The sequence below is a fragment of the Pezoporus occidentalis genome, unplaced genomic scaffold, assembly GCF_034315485.1.
Source record: "Pezoporus occidentalis ecotype Australia unplaced genomic scaffold, CSIRO_AGI_Poc_V1 ctg95, whole genome shotgun sequence".
NCBI lineage: Eukaryota > Metazoa > Chordata > Aves > Psittaciformes > Psittacidae > Pezoporus > Pezoporus occidentalis.
Window position 1 is genome coordinate 315,830 of NW_026916315.1, and position 24,232 is coordinate 340,061.

The 24,232-nt window shown below is 43.9% G+C and overlaps 1 protein-coding gene across 8 annotated transcripts in view; it reads left to right on the plus strand.

Moving 5' to 3' along the window:
- Positions 1 to 24,232, plus strand: part of LPP (LIM domain containing preferred translocation partner in lipoma) — a 353,500-nt gene that overhangs the window by 156,586 nt on the left and 172,682 nt on the right. For all 8 annotated transcript variants that reach the window (XM_062606306.1, XM_062606312.1, XM_062606305.1 and 5 more), the window contains 2 exons: positions 2,818 to 2,930; positions 22,331 to 22,453. In XM_062606306.1, the coding sequence (XP_062462290.1) occupies positions 2,818 to 2,930; positions 22,331 to 22,453 (236 nt within the window). The remainder of the gene's footprint in view (positions 1 to 2,817; positions 2,931 to 22,330; positions 22,454 to 24,232) is intronic.

Here is a 24,232-nt window from a genome sequence, read left to right on the forward strand (position 1 = left end):
TCATTTGTTGACTGGCAGATATATCTTCTTCAAAACAAAGGCTTGAGACACCAGCCTGATCCTGCAAAAAAACTGAAGTGCACTTAAAAATTTAAAGATTAGACTGTGAGAAACGTGCTTGTTGCATGAGACAGGATGTTTTTCTCAGCTTGTGCTTGTACCCAGAAGGCATCACGCAGCCAATAGCAAAAATATTATGAGTTTCTGTTCAGCCTGACAAGCTCATGCTGATGTAGATGTCTGCTAAGGCTTTGAAAAAAAATTTATTTGTACATTTGAAAAGTGTAATAATTAAATGCCTAAATCTCCTTGGAAAGAGTAAGAGGAGGAAATTTGGGGAGGAGAGGGGTAAAACGTTGCAAATGCATCTGCATGGCACAGATGTGGTTGGAGCTAAAAATTGGGTTGGGGCTTGGGGGCACTGCTTCTGCTTACTGTTCTGCTGTAGTTTTCTGACATAGCCATGATGAAGTGGCTAAATTTCTATCTACTTGTATGTAAAATATGGGAGAAAACGTTACTGGGGTCATGGTGTCATCTCTCGTGGTTGCACTGACTGATGCTCCAGGACAGCAGTGGGCATGAGTGCTGAGAGATGAGTTCAGGGCTATGGTTTCCCAGCAAGTTGTGCCATCCTATCTAAAGTAACTCAGCTGGTGCATGTGTCGCACTGCGCAGTCCCTTTGAAGGTTGAGTCATGGTCTTCACAGCTGTAAGAAGAAAAAAATGACTAGCTGGTGCAATGAGGAGATATTTAGCTCCTTTAAACGTATGGTTATGGGTAGTGATTTCTCATTGCAAGAGCTGAAGGCAGACTGTGCTGCGGTATGAGAAGGGGCACGATGCAGTTTCCTGCCTGTGAATGTGCCTGCTTGAGGCTGCCTCTGTGGGGATACTTGCTGTTGGAAGGTGATTTCACCTGCTTTGAGGTATAAATTGCCTTCTGGAGGTGCCTGATGTCTTTCTGTTGGTGGAGCTGAGTGTAGTCACTCTCATAACTTAAGTATCTCCAAGCGTTCGCCCTAATGCCAGATGAGTATCAACCAAAATGTCAGTCTTGGTGCTGATTAGAGATCAATACTAATAGGCCTTTTGCCCATCTTATCACTTATTCATGGAAGGGCAGCAGAGTTAAATCAGTCAGGAGACTGTGAGCACTTAGGGTGGGGTTTGTCTTCCACCAACCCATGGTTAACTCTGGTAACCCCAGAGACCCATTTTCCTCATGGCCACTGGTGCATTCATGCAGACCAAAGGACGGTCCCTTCCCCAGATGCTTCCCCATGTAGCTGGCTGGCACTGGAGATGCTCAGCAGTGGATGGTATTGATACACTCCACCTTCACGAGGACTTTCCTGCCTCCTCCCACGGCTTGCCCAGCTCTAAGCAAGTAAAATCTGTCGGGCTTGCAAAGCTTTGGGGGTGAGTGAAGGTCCCTGAGGTGCATTTTAGGGAGATCCTGCTTGCTTTCAGCTTTTTATCCTCCTTTGCTCTCTCAAATGTAGATCTAAACCTGTACACTGCTCAGGACACAGATTTTACAGTCTTTGCCTGCTTTCCTCTCTGCTGGAAGAAGACTTCCAGCAATGCCAATAATAATAATCGAGTAACAGCTTTCCGTCCTGCATCCGAGGGAATAATCTCCCGTGAGTGCAGTGGGAACAGCATCGGGTCCTGTGGCTGTGTGTGGGAAAGAGGAAAGTGCAGTGGCAGAATAAATACCTAAAGCTGTGAAGGAGGAAAGTCCGTCTGTTCACAGAGGACCAGGAAAAGGCCAAACATCTGCAGGGTCCCCCCAGTTCATCAGGCATCTGCTCTCCGCTTCCCGATCTAAAAGCCTTCCCATTTGTGGGGAGAGTGGAGCCAACAGCTTATCTGACACAGAGGACAGAGTTAGCAGAGCTGGGCTGGGATGTGGTAAAGCCAGCTGTCTCCTACTGCAAAGAAAAGTATTTTCTTCCAAACACCAGAAAATGGCTCTTCTCTTTTTCTGTCCTTTGCTTCTTTTCTGAAAAATCTTGGCCAATGTTTTTTTTTCTTCTGGGAGGAACGGATCTTCCAGAGAGGCAAAGCGGTGTTTGTTTTGTTTGTTCTAGCAATCCTTGTTTTCCCCTTCTGTTACAGCAATTGCAACTTTTCCCCTCTCTTTATGTACAAGCCCTGTCCCTTTCCCTGTCTCATCCCCTTCAACACGTTTCTGTACCTTGATTTTGCTAAGGTATTCTGAAGGGTTGTAATAAAGCAGGAGTGCCTGACTAATGTGGTGTGCAGGGAGATGCATCACCTGTTTATTCTTTGGGAAGTATGTCTGCTGGAGTTGAATTCATTGCAAAATTGTGTTGGTTGGTTGGAGGGTCATTTTCACAGCAAAGGAGAAAAGTTTATGTTGCACTCAAACATCCTAGTATTTTTAGAACTAAACACCAAAGTGTTTATTTCAGAAAATTTATTTTCTTTGTACTCTGTATTGTATTTCATCTGATTTGGATTCTAACAGGAAAGCTTTCCAGGGCTTCATACCCAACTGCTTCCCACAGCAAATAGCATGAAGGTGCCTTGTTGGCAGTAGGCACCATGTAGGTGTCTAGCTGGCACCTGTGCCTGGGCTGGGCTGAGCCAGGGGCTTTGAACCTGGGCATGGGTGGTCCAGAGGACTGCAGGTCACTGGGGTTTGGCTCAGCACTTCTCTGAACATGGTGGTGTTTGGGGACAGTGCTCAGGGCCTGTACGTGGAAGGCAGTGTGGCACTGCATGGAGATGTTCATCATGAGGCGAGTTAAAACTGGTGAGTTGACATTCTCTCGTTCTCTCTCTTAGGGGACTTCCTTCCTCCACCCCCACCTCCTGTGGATGACCTCGGGAACATCACATCATCACAAGGTGCCTTCCCTCCCCCACCCCCTCTGGATGATGTTACTTTCAATGTGCAGGTAAAAGAGCAAGAATTTTATTGTTTGTGCAGAACTGATCCAAAAATTGTGGAAATGAATGGATGATAATAAAATGAGGTGGCAAAGTGCTGTGGTTAGAAATCATGTGTCAGGAACAACCAAGTCAGCTTTAGCAAGCTGTGTTTCCCAACTAAGGAATATTTCCATTCAAAACTTACTGAGCTATTAAAGGATTTTTCCCATCCGGCTTGAATTAGAAGACTAATTGCCTTATGTCCTTGTGATGGTGGATGGGAGTGAAACCTTCCCAGAATGAATTATTTTCTGGAAGGGCCATCTCCTTCCATGGACTGTGGAGAGACTTTAGGGCAGTAATCTGATCCTAAAAGTGCTTTGTTTAGCTGCCTAAAATTAAGTGAAGCAAATAAGCCCTGGCCCAGGCTCTAGTGATGTCACCAAGACCCTTTTCACTCCCTTTTTGCTGGCTTGGATCCTCTAGATTTGCCATCTGAATGAAAGTGCAACTTTTAAGATGCATCAGGTGATGATGGCATGTTCTGTGTGGATAGGGACATACCTTGAACACCTTTAAAAGGTATGAACATCTTTATGCAGACATCACTGGCTTGCCTGTAGTGCTGGGTACTGTTGAGTTAGTTCAGGCACATTCAGGAGAGATGTATTCAGACTGCAGGGACCGGCTGTCAAGGTGATCAAGGAGTGAGGAGCTTATTTTGCCAGTGGAGACCAGAAGAGTTTAGCTTGTTAGCTGAGCAAAAGGAAGGCTGAGAAGGGGACATGGATGCGAATTTGAAATACATCTGGGGAGTAAGTACCAGAGAAGAACAATTATTTCAGCTCTGTGTGAGTGTTGGTGCAGCAGCAGGAGAGTTTAAGCTTGCCAGGAGTACCTTCATACTGGTGTTTAGAAAGTTTCTAAGCACTGAGATTGCAAAGGTCTGTAAGAGTCTTCTGGGAGGAGTAGTGAGAGCAAAGCAAGTTTGATCTACTGTTGAGGCTGGTGAGAGTTGTGTAACCACATACCCACAGCCATACGGCTGCCCTTGGTGACCCTGCAAGGCTGTGGCAGTCCTGTGTCCCTGGATGGATTTGAACCTGAGAATAGGCTAGTGAACAGACATTAAACAGGATTCAAGAGACCTGGCTTAGTTCTTGGCCCCATCGTAAGGTCTAGAGTCAATTCATCAACATTGTGCCTCTATAGAATGAAAACATTTCCCTCCTTCATGGGCTTCTTGTGATCTCTTGCCTGTGGCAAGATGTTCAGATGCTGTCACAAAGTCTCAGCTGTTCCTGCAGTGGGCTCAGTGCTATAAGCAGCCTTTGAGAGGGAAGGGGTTAATGAGGATCATTCTCCCTTGCCAGGAAAGGCTGCAGCCGTCAGGGACATCAGCCAAGTGTGGAGCATGGCTTTTCCCAGCCTTGGGGAAATGAAGTAATTCTTCAGCAAGTGTTGTTCTGTCTTTTATCTCTCTGAGAAGAGTGGACCCTTTGGGAGCAAGGGAGCTTCAAGACTGCCCTGGGAAGCAGTGGAGCAGCAGGCTTCTGGCAAGGGCAGGGCGCAGCCTGCATGGCTCCCTGTGCAGAAGCCTGGGCAGCGGGAAGGGGTCATGGCACTTCACGGACTTCTCCCGGGTCAGGCTTCCCCCTTGCTGGATTGCCCAAGGAAGGGACCTCGCGGTGTTTATTGGAAGGGGCTCGTGTCTTCAGCTCCTCATGCCTCCCTCCTGCAGTGGGTCCAAAGATGTGCCTGAGACACTTGGGGCTGTCACTGGGATGTGCCTCATGCTAGAACCACTGTATAGGATGGCTCTTCGCCGTTGAGCTCATGAAATTGCTTTTTGTCACACCCTTTCTCTCTGGCTTTGGGAAGCTGGGGCTGGAGCTGTGTTCGCAGCATGGAGCTTTGGCAGGAGTTTGGGTAGAGAGAGATTCCTTCACATGGCAATCCTGTTCAGACGAAAGTGAGCCTGCCAGTTATACCCCAGCACTCCTGCCTGTCACCACGCCCAGATGTGCTCTCTGCAGCAAACACATTCCCTCCTTTAAGCTGTGCTCTCTTGTCACCTTTTTCCCTTTTCTTTTCCCTTCCATCCTCTGAAGGAGATCAGGAGTAGACAAAAGCCAGGGCTAAGTCAGGAGTCAGCTGGGTCTCATGTTGCAAAATTAGCTCCTTATCTTGCAGGAGCAGCAGAAGTCACAAAATAAAGGGCCCAAGACATAAGGGGAAAAGGCAGGTGGTGGTGGGGAAAGCTGCTTGATGTCTTTGTGCATCAAACACATCATTTTCACAACTCCAGACAGAGGTTCCCATGCTGAAGGAGCAGAATGAATGGTGGCTGTGTTTCTTCTGCTGTAAATCCTTTCCCAGCCCTTGGTTGCCTTGAAGGCAGAGATCTCATGAGCATGTGTTGGATCTGACTCCAACAAACTAAAGCCTTGCCTGATTCTGCTTTCCAATGCCAGGCCATTTAATTTACATGCCTCAGTTTCTCTGTTGCTAAATCTAAGTGCTAGAGGAGATGACCCCTCTCCTTGGCACGGACTGGATCTGAGGCTGCTGCCTGGAGCAGTTCTGCCCCTGCAGACCTGGGGCAAGTCCTCCAGATTTACTCCAGAGTTTGAAATTCATCTGCTCCAGAAAATCAGCCCTTTACAACAGAAATTTGTCTCTGGCTGGCAGAGTCCTGATGATACCTTATGCAATACCTGTGCTGTGGTTCCATGTAAAGCTTTTTATACTAGGTGTTGAGTTGGTAAGGGAAGCAGAATATATATGTTTAGTTTATTATCATTTTGTGCATTACTGTTAGCAGACAGCTAAAAACTGCACAGATTATTACAGTTTAAGTTGTAGCTTAAGAGCAGCAGTTAAAGTAATAATACCTAGTTTTCATAGACCTGTTTATTTCTTTAAATCTATTTGGACAGTGGAACTGGCCACTTAGGATCAGATCCAAAAAAGTACTTCGGTATCTGACTTCCCTTGAGGTGTTTATGCTCTGATGGAAATCAGAAGACTAGGTCGTGAAATACCTTTGCAGCAGATCTGGCAGTTTCTTGTGATTTCTGTTTTCCCATCAAGATCCATCATATTCTGATTCACTGCAGGGCTTGGGAGGAAAACCGAAGGAAATTTAAGCTCTTTTCTTATCAACTGCTTTAAAAAGAAAGAGAAAAGGAAATGTTTATTTTAAAAAAGAGTCCACTAGGTTTGGGGTAGAGTTGTGTTGGGAAGTTCTCTTCGGCTGAAGTCAGCAGGCGAAGGCAAGGGCTTGTTCCCAGAATGGTGGTGAGGGTGCGGTGATGGCGTGTTTGACAAATAAGGACATGAGCAAAGAGCCTTTTGCCACGTTGGCTTGGGCTCAGTTTAAAAGAGGAAAAAAAAAAAAAAGTCCTGGACGGGAAGAAAAATGAAATCACTGTTTGTCAAAGGGAAATAGATAGATCTGGGAGGGGGGCAGGGTTTATTATTTTTTTTTTTTTTACCTTCTAGTTTCAAAACAGGCATTCTGCCCAGGCCAGGAAAGGAAAAGTGAAAAATCTCTCATAAACAACCTCTTGAGTGCCCTGTTTGCTCATAGAGAGGGACCCTTGCTCATGGCACTGGCAATTTCTTCCTGCCTTGCCAAGCAGGGTTGCTCAGGGATGAAGACTGTGCACAGTGGTGTGGAAAGCTGGTCCCTACCTCTCATCCCATCCCTGGGAAGGCTGGCTCTGGAGCCACGCCTCCTATGGGAGCATCTCAATAAGCCTTATCACCAGGGATTAGATCTCCACTGGCTTTGAAACAACCAGTTCTCCTTAAAGGAGCGGTTCAGAGCCCAAGCTTTTATCTTGGTGCAGGACGTGGGTGGCTTGGAGCAGATGTAGCCAGCAGATATGATCCTCAGCTGCAGACCTGCCAAGGGCCACCTGGCAAAAATATGCATTTACTAATCACCTGTAACTATTGCTTCATCAGCAATACGGGTCTGATTTTCATTTGGGACCCTAGATACTGCTGCAACATGGAAGGGAGAGGATTGTATTCAGCGAGGGGATCACCTCTTTCCCAGCAACCCCTGGCTGTTATCAGTGTGGTTTTTATTGACAGGCCACAAAACCCTTTACAAAAGAATTACCAGTCTCTCCTTGATAAGGAAGCTGAAACAGAGAAAGCGCTTTGCCTAGGTCACCAGGCTGACAAGTGGTAGGTTAAAAATAGGACCTACATCTCCTGTGTCCCAGAGCAATTCTGTCTGCTACATTAATGTAAGAACTGTAAATGAATGAGAAAGAATTTGGGATATACCAAAGAGTATGTGCAGAAGTAGTTTAGGATGGGGGTTAGAGTGAAGAGACAATGAAAGTTTTGAACATTTGCATGAAACGAAATATAAAAAAGTTCAGGATAACAGTTCTTGTTAGAGCCACCTATGCATAGAGGGGCTGCAGTACTGTGGGCAGGGAACTATTCCCGTGTTCAGACCCACTGGATTCACTGGTTGTATTGTCCTCTTGCAATATGCAGAAAATCAGCTGAAGGGCTCAAATTCCTGTTGCCAAGGAATTTTGGAAGTTGAAATGCTGAAACATGGCCTGAAGAAGTAATGCACCATTCTCTGCAAGGCTATTCAAAGGAGACCTGGCTCACTTGTACCCAGTGTTCATGCCTGGGAGAAGGTGGGGACGTGTTGATAGATGCAAGCAGTGAGTGCCTCATCCTTGTTATGGAGGAGGTTGCCAGGCTCCCTCCTGGCGAGTGGCAGCGGTCGTGCCTCTCTGTGGGCTGTGACTCACCGCCTAAGGAAACAGCCAGAATGGAGGAATTTAATTTCTTTTTATTTTAAAATTTGGGTGTGCATATTGACAAATAGTTGGGGAGGAAAGAGATTGATTTTTGTCTACAGGGGTGCTGCCTTAAATAACACATCTGCTTCTCAACAGTATGGCAACTGGGGTCTGCCTTGGGTGCTAGGTTTCCTTTAAATTGCCTGCCTTTTCATGTTTGGAGAAGAAGAAAAGGCCAAAGAGAGCAGAACATGTGTTCAGCCTCCCTCTAGTGCTAGATTTTGTTAATCATCAGGATATTGGCCTGGGTGTACGTGCTTGCTGAGGAGCAACATTGGTAAAAGAGCGCAGCTCTAGCTGCCAGCAGGGCTGCCTGGCTCCAGGCAAGCAGCAGTAGCTCCCAGTGACTCTGTAAATAAAGCCATAGTCTGTGTGCATCGCTTGCGATTCGAGATCCAGCTTTTGCAGATTTCTGGGACTCCTAACCTAGTTTATTAACATCCATGTGATAAGCAACTGCCTTTTATCTGAATTGAAGCCGTGTCCAACAGTTTAAATAAATTACCTGGTAATGTTAACCCTTTTATTCAAACCTTGACTTTGCAGGAATGCTTTTGATCTGTCTCCCTTCTTCTGCCTTCCTTATGTATTTGAGAAACAGGAATGTGCTGCTTTCTGAATTAGACTCGAGCAATAACATGTATGCTCTCTGCATGTTTAAATGCTCACTGGGTGTCTACAGGTCAATATCTGTTTATTATAGGGCTTTCTAGGTTCTAATGAGCAAAATCAGTAATACAATGTCTGTATATGTTGATGAATATCTAGATGCATAATAGACTAAATGCATGTTTTTCTTGTACACACATATAAATGAACACTATATATATCTATGAGAAATGCATAATGAGTGGGGATATAGAGCAGACTTCTTTCCCCCCTACTGCTTTTTTATCTCTTTCTGTGGATAGCATGACCAGTAGATCCAGGATCACAAGAGAAAAGGAACACTGAGCACTTCTTTCAGGCAGCTCTTGATGCAACCCATCTTATACGCGTGTTTGTTTTACAATGCCAAACCACATTCTATTTTAAATCTTTAATGAATCTCTGTTCCCATCTATGTAACTTTCCAGTCCTTACTCTCTTCAGAATAGACAAAGATGCTTATTATAAACCACAAATTTTACTGAAAGGGTAAACTGGAAAAGTTTTAATTGTACGATGTAAGCCTGCCATTCATCTCGCTGCCTGGCTATTAATATCTTGGCAGTGTTATAATGCAGTGCAGCCTTTAATAGCTAAACTCTCGGCAAGCACTACAAAGGAAGCAAGGATCCAAACAGTTAACTGTGCTCATTATTTTCATCATGCTTATTACTGTGTTATTTAATGTATTTGTTATGTTATTGTTTAATATAGTAACACAGCACACAGGATGTGCCAGGACCTGCAGTGGTGCACACTTGTGCCTTCTTTGGGAGGAAGGTTGTGACTGAGGCTGGGATGTGCTTTCAGAGACGGAACAGCATGGCTTTTGATAATCTACCATGCAGCAGGTGATGAGGTGAGGGAGCAGAAGAAAGCAAAAAGCCTAATACAGATCATATGTAAATAAGGGTAACTATCTAAAAAGTTATGAGAGGAAACAAAAAGGTCAAAGATGTTGCTGATTGTGATGTTGAAAGATCATGAAGCTAAAACCATCTCTGGTTAAGACACAGGGAAGTATTATGCACATGCATGGGCTTGGGTCCAAACAGTGGGCTGTGGTCCCGCAATGCTGTGCCTGAGGTTACAAGCCCTGGTGGGCACCTCCTGGCTCATGTGGTTACATCTCTGTGGGACACTCACACTGCCAGTGCTGGAGTTGGGTTCACTGCTGGCACCTGAAGAGAGGTTAATCTGTAACCTGGATTATCCATCTATGGATAACAGACATGAATGTGGGAAGTAATAATGAATGGGAGTCATGGAAAGCAAACAGAAGCAGCAGGCAATTTTATTCTATCAGAGCTAGTATCAGCCTGTGACAGAAAGGATGCAAAACCATCATTGTATCTAAGATAGAATTATTTAAGCAGAGGGAAAATAAAAAGATAATGAAGATGTAGGAATTCTCCCGTCAAAGCAGATGAGCTGAGTGATGAAAGAATGTGAGATAACATGATCAGTACTGAAGAAATTCTACTCTTGTAATTTCTGAGTGCTGTTGAAATCTTCTGTTGGATTAGCAGGTCCTAGGAAAGATCTCTTGCAGGATCAGTTGTTCTTGTGTCAAATCCTGGGTAGCCTGTGTTGCATTAAGGAACTGTAATGCAGTGGTGAGATGAAGACAGACTGTCTTTAGCAAGAAGGAATTCTAAAAGTTGCAGCAGACAAATTATTACGCTTTTGCCGTGAACCTGGCCGGAATTGGTAGATGGTGATTTAGAAAGTCAAAGTCTTTCCAATGCAGCTTGGGCAGGGTGGTAGGCTGGAACATGACAGAGCAAATGAGTTAGATTCCCACCTTGGTTTTGGTGCTTCAAGTACTATGATGCTGTGTGGTGCAGAAATAAGCTTTGGTCAAGCAAGATGAAAGCAAATACAGCTACAGAGATGGGAGAATCCAGCTGTCTGGGTAAATTCAGTTTTACAGCCCTCGAGTAGTTCAAAGAATAGGGCAAACTTCATCCTATTTTTGATGCAAATTTTGCCTGGTGGTAAAAGGACATGGATATGGAGAAGTTGTGAGAGCATCTGATTTCCAAGAATGGAAGTGGCTGAAATGCAGGTTCCTGTATCTGTTTTTTAGTTTCCATCACTGGTGAAAAACAGATTCACCTGCCATGATGGTGGTTTTGTTGTTAGAAAATGTCATCTCTGTAAAAATCATGTGGCACAGTGACCGAGCAAGCTGAAAGGTGGTAGAAATACAAATGAAAAATGTTTTTATAGCCAGAAGAATTTTTTCCAGGACATCAGTGCAGGAATGATTTTAAGTATCTGCTGCCATTGAACTCTTATCTTTGCAGGACCATTCCCACAATTGTATTTTTTAGTTTTGATTTGCTGATGCAAATGCAGGACACACACAAAGATTAACACACAAAGAACAGGTAAGAAAGAGTATCTGGAAAACATCATATGACATTTTTAGTGTTGGTTTTAGTGGTGTGAGAAGTAAAATAGAAATGTTTGGGAAAGCTGTAGCAATTCCAACTGTTGGTGAAGCCAGTGACATCTCTGCCTGAGGTGCTGTACAAACTCCTCTCATTCAACAAGCTGCAGCTCCTTTCCTCTCCACCCCCTCATTTCCGCATCTCTTTTGCCATGGAAACAGCCTCTTGTCTTGTCACGTCCCAGGTCTAGCCTTCCTCTTCAGCTCTGTTACTACACTCACTCCTCAGTCACTCTCCCCATCCTCCCCCTGTTTCTGTTTCTGTAAATTCCCATGGTTCTGCCCTGCAATGCCCCTTTATGTGTTCCCCAAAAATGCCACTGCTGAGGTCTGTGCAGGCATTTGGGCATCAGCACCTCCCACAGGGAGCAGTAGGGCTACCCTCTGCAAACAGTGTTTGGTCTGCATGAAGGTCAGGTGAGCATTTTAAAGACATTTAGGTAAGGAATATACTTTCTGTGCAGAAGTAAATGCCATTTGGCTTCTGTGGCTATACTGACCCCAAGCAAAAATACAATTAAAAGATATTTCCCTGAGTTCTGTTGTGTACTGGGACGCTACATCTTCTGATGTGTGAATTCTTACTGAAAAACAACTACTTACATTCATTTATCTGCATATACTCGGTATAAAAATAAACCTTGGAGCCCACCCAGGAGGGATCTGTATGCTGGGGATTCTCTCTGCAAGGTTTTGCAGCAGTCTCTGGCTAGCACAAGTTATTTGTTGTTCAGCTTTCTGTGTGATTCAGGTCCTTTTTCTTCAGCTGAGGTTCTCATTTAGGAAACATGTAGAAGGTAAGATATCCAAATGAGGAGGTGGTTGTTAAAAAAGGAAGAAAACCCATGATCATCCAACCAAATCAAGTACCAGACACACATCTGGCAGCCTTGAAGGGAAGGTAAAAGTGGGCCTAATGGTTTGGAAAATGAGATTGCAAACTTCTTGAAGGCAAAGACCTTCCTCAGTGAATCAGAACTGCATGGTCTGCCCAGCTGTCTTGCAGCCTGTGGACTGCAGCCATCAACCACCCCAAGAATGTGTGGACTGAAGCAGAGTCCAGATTTTCATCAGCTTTGAGAGACATATAGTAGATTTTTAACGTGACTCATTTCTACAGGAGCCAAACCCAAGCTGTTGACTTTCATGTAGTTTTATACATTCATTTTGCTGACATTTTGCCAGGCTCCCTTGAAGATTCTTGAATCCTTGCAAATGTTTTGGCGGGCACCCCTTGCTGTTACAGCAAAACAAGCAAACAAATTCAGAAGTATGTTATATGTTTAACTTCTGGACTTGGAGCTTATTCAGGCTGTGAAGATCAACTGGCCAATCTTAATTCTACTTTTCTTTTTCGGTGGTGGTTTCCTAATAGCTTCACGACCCATGTTCAGGAATGCTTTCTCAGATTCAGAGAAGCTTGACTGTATGCTTAAACTTCATTAAAGTTGGTAGAACTTAAGTGCACGTGTAAAATTAAGCATATGCTTATGTTTTATAGAGCCGTTTTGCAGGTGACACAAGCAGCTGCATATGGGTTTCCAACATGTGATTAAATTCCAAAAGGAGTTTTTAAAAACAGTTTTAGTCAACCTTAATTTTCTGAAATTGGTAGCTTTAACAAAACCTATCTTTTTTGATTAAAATTGCCTGAGACATGTCCCTTTTAAAAAGCTCTTCATTTAGCTGTCACAATATACAGTCTTGTGTGGGAAAGAGTTTGTTCATGCAAATTTAATTTCCAGTTAAAGTGGTACAAACATGAAGTGATTTCAGTAGATCTTTATGAATGCAGCAGTGCTGTTGCTTTCTCACCTCTGTCAATGTGGGGACCAGGCAGAGCCATTAAATTGTCAGCTGTGCCCTTCTGGGTATTGCAGATCATAAAGTTTTACCTGATCACCCAGAGAGACCAAACGCATCCAGCCTTGATCCACAGACATGAAGTGATGGAGAAATCTCGGAAGTTTGTTCTAGCATGTAATTACTTGCAGTATTACACATAAGTGACTATCTCTGCTATTTTAAAATAGAATTTCCCTGCCTTTGGCTTCCCAGCTGCTGCATGCTTTTTTATTTTGCTGGATTGGACAGTCTTGTGGTATTTGACGTTTTTATTCTGTGAAGCTGTTTAGTTATTGCTATCAAGCTACTCGATCTCCTTCATAAGTGAAACCAAGTGAGCTCTCTACATGTCTCCCCGTCAGCTGTTTCTGCTTTTCTGGGTCATCTCTCAAGTTTTAGAACTCTGCCTTCCATACTGGGCATGGCATTTCAGTGCCAGACTCATCAGAGTTGTTGAAAGGAGTAAAATCACCTTCACCTCTGTGCTTTCCATGCTCCAGGATGGCGCAGCACTGGGCAGGAGCTGGTGTTTGGTGTGGTTTTCCCATATAGAATATAAATCCAGGGTCGGGGGGGCTGGGTATGACAGCATACCCTCTGTGTAGGCGTGTATAATTCATGTCTTGTCAGACACTTCCTATGCCGTTGGAGCCATCCTCCTCTTCCCTTTTCCCTTATGCCAGAAAAGGAAAGAGGAAGATCATAATTTGGCCAGGATGTGGAGATGAAGAGAGTCGTTGGTCTTGGACATCACCATGAGATCTTTTAGAAGTGTAACGTCCATGTCGTGTGAGTCAGTGGGAAGGTCTTCCTTTAATACAGTGGACACTTAATAGCTATTTAGTTTCTATATTGATTAAACTTTGCAACTCTATTGGAGTAATTGGTTACTCTTCAGTTATGGTTCCCCTTGGAGGCAGATGATGAAATATCCAATATCTCCTCTTAGTTCTTGTTTTTTCTGCAAACAACAATACTCTGTGGGGAACATCAGCTCTGCTTGATGGCTAATTAAACATTAATTTGTGGCGATATTGGAGCAGATTTTAAGTTGGTGGGGAGTGGGCAAAAAAAGGGGAAACTTTTAACAGTCACCATAATTATCAATAAGGACTCCTAATGTAATTGCATTAATTAAAAGAAAAAGGATATATTCCCTGCTGCTGTAAAGTTAGTTAAAGTCAGTGAAAGGCTGGGTTGGAATGATTTAATGGCCAGCTCTTCCTGCCCCATGAATAGAGAGGTAGTGTTGTCTTGTAGAAGGCATATAGAAAAAAAAATGATATAATCCACTTTATATTGTATGTTCTGCTGATGAACAAGAATGTTTCACTAATTCATTTTAATTCCCAAAGATGAGTGATTGTAACTCCACCTGGAGAATATTAAACTGCCTTAATGGAAAAATAAGCTGGTTTTATTCTCCCCCTTCTTTCCCCATCTTCCCCATTCAGATTTCAAATAACTTTATGTGCCTCCTTAGTTTATTATTACACTTCTCATCTTGCTGCAGATTTTGCATCTGGTAGCACTTAACGCAGACAAGACTCCCAAAGCTTTTGATCAGACATGTTAAGTAAACTATCAGGACCATCAGGTCTGCTGCTCTAGCAGATGTCAGCTCATGGGACTCCTCCTCTTTCTTCATACCCTGACTGTTCCTTATCAAATCCATTCTTTTGCTTTCATGTGCTTGAGGATCATGGTGCTGTTCCACACTGTGAAGATCCTCCAGTCAACTAAATGGCATTTGTCAGTTTGCTCATTTTCAACAGTTTCAAAAGCTCCACTTAGCCAACCTGGACTTCCCTCCATGAGCAAAATGCAGCAGTCAGAAGCATGAAAAAGATGCATGCAGGTTTGAATGTCCAAGGTAAATGTGTCAGTTTGTGATGTGGGGAGCAGGGACCTGGATAAAACACCATCCTGAGGTAGAGCAGATGGGGTTAAGGGGATGAGACAACACAGGCCCTCTGTGTTGGCATCTCCAATTTCAGGGCACCCCTGAAAGTGGACCCCTGGGCTGAAAATTAATTAATGAGTGCATTAATTATTTTCTGCATCCTCTTTACTCCTGTCACATAATTGCCTTCTGTTGTCCTCAAGTGTGGCAATGGGACAGGGATTGTTGCAAATCTCTTTTGGGCTATTGTTCATGTCCCATCACAGCCACTGAGGTCATCTGCTGCTGACCTTGTACCCAGTGCTTCAGCATAGCATGCCTCAGGCCACGGAGCCCGTTGGCTAAACTTCTGTGACGCAGCTTCATTCTTGTTTCTGCTCACTCAGCTAATATTCAGGGACAAACCCTCTTCTGTGGTCTTGAGAAGACTGAAGAAACCATGGGTGTTTGTGGCAAAAGCTTCTCTCCAGTGTTAGGGGCAGGAGATGTTTGGAAGGGAACACAGTCCTAGGCTCTGCCCTGGCATTATCGCTGCCCATCTACACTGGTGGCATTCAGGTCCCTGAACAGAGCCAAGGTGCTGGTTTTGGGTTTGGGGCTCCTCTCTGGATGTGCAGAGGGCAATGGCTTATTAAACAGAGATGGAACAAGGGCCACTGTTCCACAGGCCAGTGGTCAGCATGGCCATGGCTTGGATCCAAGCCTCTAATTATGTGAAACTGGGGCCATCCTGCAGTGAAATTGCAGCTGGAGCTTGGATGGCTTGGACAGCAGTTTGCTGTCTTCTGGCATGTTTTGTCAGGGCTGTGACAGCACATACAAAGAATGAAATGTCCGTTAAGGAGCTGAGTTGGTCTGGTGGGTTGCTGTCTTCATCTGGTGGCCAGGAGGAGCTTGGTTGTGTCCCTGAGTCGCAGCACTTCACTCTTACCCTTCTACCTGCTTTCTCTTCCTGGGGCTGGTATCCAGTTGACAATGAGCTCCTTGGGATGAGGATCTTTCCAAACCACTGTATGTGAGCAGTGCCTGTCACACTGATCTCTAGGGAAATATAAATCCTTATTGTTATACAGATTCATAACTACAACAAAGTCTTTGCTGTCTTTTATATGTGTCCCAGGAGGCTGAGTGCAATTCAATGTAATTTCTGTTGTCTCAGCTAGAAGGAGAGAAGTGGGTTTCCAGTGTTGGTCCAAGCTGTGGCACTAAGGCAACTTGCAGTTACTAACCTGGATAGACTGACATGTACCCACTAGCAGAAGTGACTCCTGAATGGTGCCAGCTGGCAAATAGAAAGCACAAGTGGAGGCTTCATGTAAATGTTTATGAAAAGCCAAATCAGATCACAAATGGTCAGTAGTGAGCTTCCAGAGGAAAATGTAAAAGGAGAAGCACAGGACATTTTTTATTTATTAAGTATCTTGGTGGAGTTTTATTCCACATGTTTCTCCAGATGCTTTTGAAATCCATGTGAATTCATAGCAACCACAGTGTCGTGTAGCAGAAGTAGCTCTGCAGCTTTAATAGCATGTTGTGTGATGAAAAACACACCCTTTTTTTATTGTTCTGAGACCGATGCCTTCTAGTTGCATGGTTGGTTGGGTCCTTTTTTGGGGGGAGGAGGGGAGGCTAAGTATTTCTATTATTTGTCCTTTTTATAAGCCTCCTATGCCACAGTGAGTTTATAAATTCGTTATTAAGGTTTTGCAAGATGTCTCCTAGCAGTGCTTAGCAAATAACTTTTCTTCAGCTGCTTGTTCATCTGCCCCAGCTGTCAGCCTATGCAGGTCTTTGCAACACCAGTTGCTTCAGAGATAAGATCAGTTAATCTTTAGGATTCCCAGTGCTATTTTCATTTTCCGTGAGTGGAGAAACTGAATATGGGACTGTGGCTACCCCAGACCTATGCCATGGGTCTATGACCAGGTTGAGCTTGGACCTCAGAAGCACAGTCCCCTTTACCCTGCTGTGTTTCTTGTGGTTTGAAGTGGCACAGCTGCTGGTGTGAACTTCTTTGAGAGAATGTATTTGGCACATTTATTGGCCCTTTTGGGAACAGTAAGGTAGTCTGGTGTTTAGTAGATTGCTTTCCACCCAATTTAAGTCCTGTTCCAGGTAGGCTCACCTGCTTCCTTACTGGGAGATCTTCAAAAGTGTCCAGAGTTGTAGAAATGTTGCTCAGTTAAATGACAGTGGTGTTTCAGAGACACCAAATGATGCCTTTGAACACTTAAAACTTTTGAAGTGTTTTCCTTTGGTCCTGTTAATATTCAGCAACACAAACCAGGTAAAACTATTCTGTGCCTGAAAACAGGAAAGGGCAGGGGAAAAAAATAAATCAAAACCTAACTTCCCTTTGGCTTTTATCCTTGATGTCATCAAAAGACTGAAAAGGATATTTCAGGCCTGGCTTCAGCCTGATGGAACAGCAGGGAAGTTCTTTTCTATTAGATCCTTGATACAATCATGTCTGGTGAAATCACTGTGGTTACATCTGCTGAAATCTTCCATCATTTCGGATTTGTTTCAAAAGACTCTGTTTTTAAAGGGCACAGATAGTTTTCCAGTCCCTCCTTGGTGCCTGGAACAGTGGTTAGGAATCAGTCAACTTTAGACCCCCCTTGCCCTGAATGCTTCAGTCAGCTCTTGCCTCCATGTGCATGCTTGGTGGGGTAGCCTCTTGGGACTGTTTTAATTTACATTAGGGGATTTGAAAGAAAATGTTTGCACTTGTCTTTAGGCTCAGGGGAGAAATAGACAGAGCAGCTCATCTTCAGGGTGCCTCATTTTCCTGATAGGGGATGCATCTTTTTGCCACTGTAGTGCCTTTTGGGGTTTTAGACAGCTTTTGTGACCCTGGAAATAATTCATTGGGAAATTTACAGGAAGAGAGATGGGGTGGCAAAGGTGTGTGTCCGAGAAGGATCTTGCCTCTGGCAGTGGCGTTGTTGGAAAAAGGGCAGAGAAAGTGTGTGTGTGTGGGGGGGATTAAACACAAACTCCAGCCTGAAGTATATCAAGAATGAATCACTTCTTTTCTTCTTCCTGGTTAACATTTCTCACAATCTCTTGTTGTATGTACAGTGGATACCATAAAAATCAAACATCTTTCCCTCCTCTCCCCAGCCCACCCCCAGCTAAAACAGAAAATAAGAGCCCCATCCTTCTTTGTCTGTGGCTCTGGCTAAGCCCAGCACCTGAGGCTATGCAGTAGAAAGAGATGCTAACTCACTGTTTGGAAAGCTGTTTCATTTACTCTTCCTGCCTCCTCAGTGCCTACTCGAGGATTTTGACAGCCTGCAGAGCATGGCAGGTGGCTGCTGTGGGTGCATCTTTGTCTGTAGTTCAGTCAAATTTACTGGAGGAAAAGACAATAAATTCTTTCAAGGCAAAAGTCCTTATTTACTATATACCTGTTCACAACCCCTGATTTTGCCTAAATTTCCTCTTCCTTGCTTCTGTTACTTTCACCCTTCCTTTCCATGACTGCCTTTGCTGCTTTTCCTTGGATGTAAAAACACAGACTGTGTTGACTTGTCACAGCCCATAGAGAGCTCCCCAAGCACCTCAGGCTCCTAGTAAAAACAATGTACCAGGATCAGAGGGCACTGGAGGCCCCCAGCCCATTTGTTTTGAGTGATTAGCTATGACCTTTCTTAATATCCATGGTGTTCATCTCCATTCTTCCACTTGTGAGTTAGGAGGTTATCAGTGACTTGTGATAGCAGGATGGGCAGAGCAAGCTGATGCTACAAGGAAGGTTGTGTGTCTAGCTGTAGCTCTGCTGTCTTGAACGTGTCTGTACATATCTAACAGCACTGCATTTCCCAGTAATGACAGCTCACGTTCCTGGGAGCTTTCAGAGGATGAGCTGGCCACAATGCTAATGAAATGTGCTCAGCTCAACCTACTTTAGAGAAGACTTGAGCAAGGCTAAGGTGGATGGGGAGAAGGTGGATTTTGATGCTGGAAAGTTGCAGTGTAGTGAGCAAAGTCCTGATTCCCTGAAAGCGTTCAGGAGTTTGGTCATTGTCTTGTGTTAGCAGAAAATATGTGCTGGGACTATGGAGTTACTTTTACTCTGCTGTCCATGTAAGTCAGGCAGTCACTGCGGAAAAGCCACCCTTCATCTTTTCCTGGCACAGCAACGTGATGGGTATCAATACGATTTCCTGTAGAGGCTGAGAGCCAGCCTGGCAGCCCACCTCTCATCTCTCATCCCAGAGGCTAATGGCTGTCCCAAGCTGCAGCACTGTATGGCAGCAAACAGGGAATGGAGAGAGGGGAAAATGGAGGATAAAAGAGAGGCAGCTGGGTGTGGGTAGGGAAAGGAATTTGGAGCAGGAGCTAGAAAGGACATCTGGGAGCCAGATTCTTCTCTTTGAGCACATTGCAAGGAGCTGGCTTAGGCAAAAGAGAAGCATTCTTATTTCCTCACTGTGACCTGCAAAATGTGATAAGAGTAGGTGATCTAGGTTGTAGAAAAAGGTGGCATCTAGGGAAATTATTGTGCTTTTCATGACTTCTAGCTTGGTGAGCAATCTTACGTCCTTTCCTAGTCCAGTGAGGCAAACTTTGAGGCCATGCATTGCCGTCTACACTGCATGTTCTGTAATGATGCTCCTTCAGTTTTTGTGGGGGGACCTGTGGCACTGACTAGTATTGGGTGGCAGGACTAGCAAAATTAAAGCCAGTTTTCATGAGAACAGAGTGGATTGACAGGGCTCAGGAGTGGATTACCATCACAGATGCTCTGACTGCACACCAGGAATTCAGGAGTGGGCAAACAAGCCAAGCAGTGAAGCTCTCTGCTGTTTTTCTCTCTTTTGTCTCACAGCAGGAACTGAACCAAGGGATAGGAGTGTAGGTGTTGCAGAAGTTCACGTGAGTGGATAGTCTCTGGCATGTGTAATTTGTTGGACTGGGTTGGCTTATGTTTGCTTTTTGTTGAACTTGCATTGGCCAGGCCAAGGATAGCATCCTTTTTCTTTTTAAACCAGTTTTTCCATATTCTGCTCACTGAAAGGGAGGGAGCACAAGCAACATGTCTGCAACAATGCCATAAATCCAGAGAGAAGTAGAATTAGGAGTTCTTTCTGGTTCTGATGTTTGTATCTGTGAGGTCATGAGCTTAACCAGTCTGGGTTCCTCAGAGCAGAGCCATGCCTGTGCGAACCTGTTGTGCCTTGGGATCTGGTGCTTGGGGTTTGTTCCAGAGCAATATCATAAAATTTTTATAGCAATGTCATGATGAAGAGCATGAGAAGAGAAGTAGTTTCACCCTCTTGCTAAAGTTAGCTTTGCAAATTTTACTCTTGTTCCTATGTGCAACAAATCCCTTGGTTAGATCTGGAGCAATGTGGGGAGAAAAAGATTTGTGGAGATGAGGAAGAGAGAGCAAGCAGAAACCTGTCTTTGTGAGGATTACCTTTTATTAAATGTACTTGAAGTCCAGTCAAAAAAGCCCTTACACACATTAGCAGTGTTATTCGTTGGACTGTCATACTGCCTTGTGCTCCAGCATTTGTAGAACTGGACTCTTAATCTATGTTGATTATGTTTTAATTGAATAACTAAATCTTTTACAGAATGCAGAAGCAATAGAGATGTTTCCATGCTATTTTATTTTATTTTTCCAGGCTTCCAAAGGACATTTAACTTTTACAATCTTACAACTTGTTCTGCAGCATTTGCTAGTCAGCTGTTGCATAATTGTTCTGGGGAATGAGAACCAGGGAATAATATGGCCCAGAAATGCTAAGAGGCAGAAATGAAATTGGCTGATCTTCTCATCTGCCACTATCCCTACTCTCCAGGATCAGAATACTGAACAGGCCATGTGCGGACTCTGGTTCTATTTGAGGGCCTGCCTTTGACTTGATGTGTCACCTCAAATGTTAGGGCCTTGGGTGCCCTTTGCATCTCCCACCCTTCTCCAGGCTGGCTTTTGGCTGCTTGTCTTAAAAATTCTCTGAAGTGGAGCAATCTTAGGTTTTGTGTCTTGGAAGCCTGTGGCTGCTGTGTAATTATAGGCCAGAAACTGGAAGGTGAAGAAGAACCAAGAAAGAGCCATGAACTGCACTAATAGTGGAAAGGAAACTGTAATCTTGCAGATTAAAAAATCCAGGTGACTACAGCTATCCAGGAATAATGGTCTGGGATAATTCCTGTGAAAAGTATTTCTTTTTTTGAGCAACAGCTTGGATGGAAAAACTTTGGCTCTATAATAAAAATAGGCAAGAAGCTGAGTTTGTAAGTAGTTTCTAACCTGACTCTCAGCCTTTTAAGTGATGTGTTCTTGCATAAAGCACATTGGAGCTTCCACTTTCTTGTTAGTCAAGACAAATTTATTGTAATGCAATAAGATTTAATAATCATTAGGAACTAATGAATGCCTCAACACGTATAAGCTTGGCAGATCAGCGCCTGCCTGCTTTGCATAGTCTGTCTCTCTTTGACCAGCCTGCCATTTATGTGTTGGATTGATGACTGGGGAGTTCGTAAAACAGATAATGATTGAATGGTTCTGAAATGAAATTTAAATAAAAACTATGTGTGAACTAGTGAGACAAAGGAGAAGGTAAATTTTTGGCTTGGAAAATTGAAGTAACTTGGTGAGAGTGAAGGCAAACAGAGCTGGATTGTTTCTGTGGAGGTGCTATTGTGGTCTGAACAGGCTTTCCAGCTGAAGTTAGGTGAGTTGTTACGTAAATCTTTAGTGTTTTTGCTATTGTAGCAGTCAAGCTGTGAATGAGATCTTCTGCACTAAACTCTGTGGTTGCATGTATACCAGAGAGACTCTGTCTAGGGAATTTGCAGGTAAGTCAGAAATGGAAGGATAAAAGAAAAATTACTCAGGATTAGAAAAGACTTTCAGTGTGTAGTATTTCACTTGTCTCAAGAACTTTGGTTTTCCCTTCCAAGAGAGCATCCCTATCTTGAGCACAAGTGGGGCTGTGCTGTTTTGAAAACAGAGGGAAAGCAACATGTTTTGAATCAGAAAGGGTCCTGCCTGTATGTTCATACTTGTTCTGGGCATGGGCTTTCCTGACTAATAGCCTTTTTCACAAGGACCTTATTTATGTTACTTTGTGATTGCTTATCACAAATCATGCCACTCACCTTGAATCTGCTAGAAATGAATTGAACTTTTTCATTCCTCCTTGGAGGAGCTCATTTTTTTTGATGAAAATTGTGAAGAAGTTTTGAATCATACAGGTACAGCCACCACAAATTGATATGAAATAATAATAGGTGCAGTTGGCCAGGTGCTGGCCACTGTGGCTTGCAGCTCTGCTGTTTTTGCTTTGCCTGGGATGGCCACATGGCAGAAGAGATGCTCTCAGAATCCCGGTGCTTCAAGTCTGTCCCCATCTTTGGCTGCCCAGCCAGGCATCTTTCTAAAATACATCTTCTCCATCCGTGGGAGTGGAGACTGTCCTGCCTCTTCACCTTGACAGCAGATTGCACACTGAGTTGCATAATCCTCCAAGTCAATTTAACACAATAGGACCATTGTGGGAATAACATTAAGAAAAAACCCAAAGTAGCCTAAATCCTTGTTAGATTGAGGCTAGCTGCTGGTTCTGGGGGACAGCTACAACATTTCAGCATGTTTCTCCCTGCAACCCAAGAGTTATTGCTGGGCATGGTAGAAGCTCTATTAGGACAATACGAAACCAAGCGGCAGGCCAAGCGGTTTAAAATAACTGGAACTCTGCTTTCTTCTTTCAGGTGAATCCTGGTGGCAAGACACTTGAGGAGAGGCGGTCCAGTTTAGATGCAGAAATCGACTCTCTAACGAGCATCCTGGCTGACCTAGAGAGCAGCTCTCCTTACAAACCTCGGACTCAACAGGTTAGTGGCACATTGAATAAACAGAGAGTGGGAAAGTGGCCAGCATTGACTGCTGGAGTCAATTTGTTAACCGCTTGGTATTTGCTGCAAACAGGCATGCCAGTTCCTCGTGATAGCATCCAGATGTGGCTGTCAATGGAGAGAAGGGCGCAGTCACTCTGAAGGGGGCACTGGCTCAAAAGCTGCCATACCTCTGAGTGAAGGGCCTCTGATCCTGATTGCTAGATTGCCAAAATACTTGCAAAAAATGGTATTTCATTTGCCTTGACTTTCCACCAACAATAGCTTGTGAATTAAAACCTGCTCAGTTCACAAGTACTGTTAGGCTTTTTTTCCCTTGTTGTTTTTCTGTTTTGTTAACTTTTTATGTGTCACACTGCCAGAAAGACCCAGATATCCATGTCTCAAGTTGTTTTCTTTTGTTTTTGTCATCTAATCAGTGGCGATGAAGTGGCTTGGATTGTAGCTCAGCTGTCAGGGTGGCTGTAGCCCAGCAAGGCAGACTGGAATTCGCACTTACTCTGCTGTGTCTAGACAAGGACTGCAGGGGTGACAGCAGCTCAGCTAGTTTTTGTCACTCATCTAGGTAGTGCTTAAGAGGAGCTATTTAAGTTCTGGTGAGATGTGATCTATTTATCAGAGGAAGTATGACACCCTAGTGGCACTTTAAAAAGGGCAATTCTTGAGATCTTGTAAAATCATCCCAGATGTACTTGTGCCCAGTTGTATTCTGCCTTTGCTTCCTAATCTCAGGACTGGCCTAATTTCTTACTTGTGTATGGGTATGTAGGTATGTGTGCAGCTATATGTTATGTTGTGTTTGTCTTACCGATGTCAGCCCTGAATAAAATCTCAGAAATCAAAAGTACCAAAGGGTAGCTGAGTGATGCGGTCACACCCATTACCAAAACAGGCCTTCTCTTTGGTTAGTGGTTTTTTTTGGTTCTTTTTGTTGTTGCATTTCTTTTAAGCACTTGAGAACCAGTACCTTTGGAACAGAACTAAAGTAGCTTTTAGTTTGTTTAGATTTGCTCTGTTTAAGCCTGTGAGCTTAGCAAAAGCAGAGTTAAATCATAACTGTGCACTTTTGAAAGCATCCATCTGCACACAGAGGCTCTGGCATGGTGACCTGTGTGGTTTCCATCCCTTCTGCAGGGACCTCCTGATAAACTCTTCTTTTACCCTAGCAGCATGTGCACAGTTCTTGCATAAACTTACAGACTTGTCCTTGAAGAACAGTCTGATCTGGGTCAGCCAGTCAAAAAGAGCAACAGTGTAAACCAGATACAATTTAGTCCTTTTCCCAGTGGGTTTTTGTTGTGATAAATGAGACAGTTGTAACAGTGATAGTGCTCAGGCACAATGTCAAATAACCCATGTTCATTCTGTTTGCGTGGGCCAGACACATAAGAATGCATACTGTTACTGAGAAAGACTTTATTGTGTCAAAACACTGGAAGAGATTTTTACTTACCGTTTTGTCAATGCCGGCGGTCAGCTCCAGCATGTAACTTCTGTAACCTTCTGTAACCACTTTGCTGAGCGTTTGCAGTTTGAGGACAGTCTCCTGGTGCTTCTTCCTTTGGGATCAGATATTCTGTGAATAGGTTGTTTTTCTAACTTTTATTTTGTACCTGTAACATTTAAAAAAAAAAAAAAATCATAGCGTTCAAATAGTTCTGCAGGTGTGCTTCATTTTCTGGAGGATTGGAAGGCATATACTGAGTTTTGGACTTGATCTGACTGTTTAAATTCATCAGCCTTGAAGATGATGTGTGC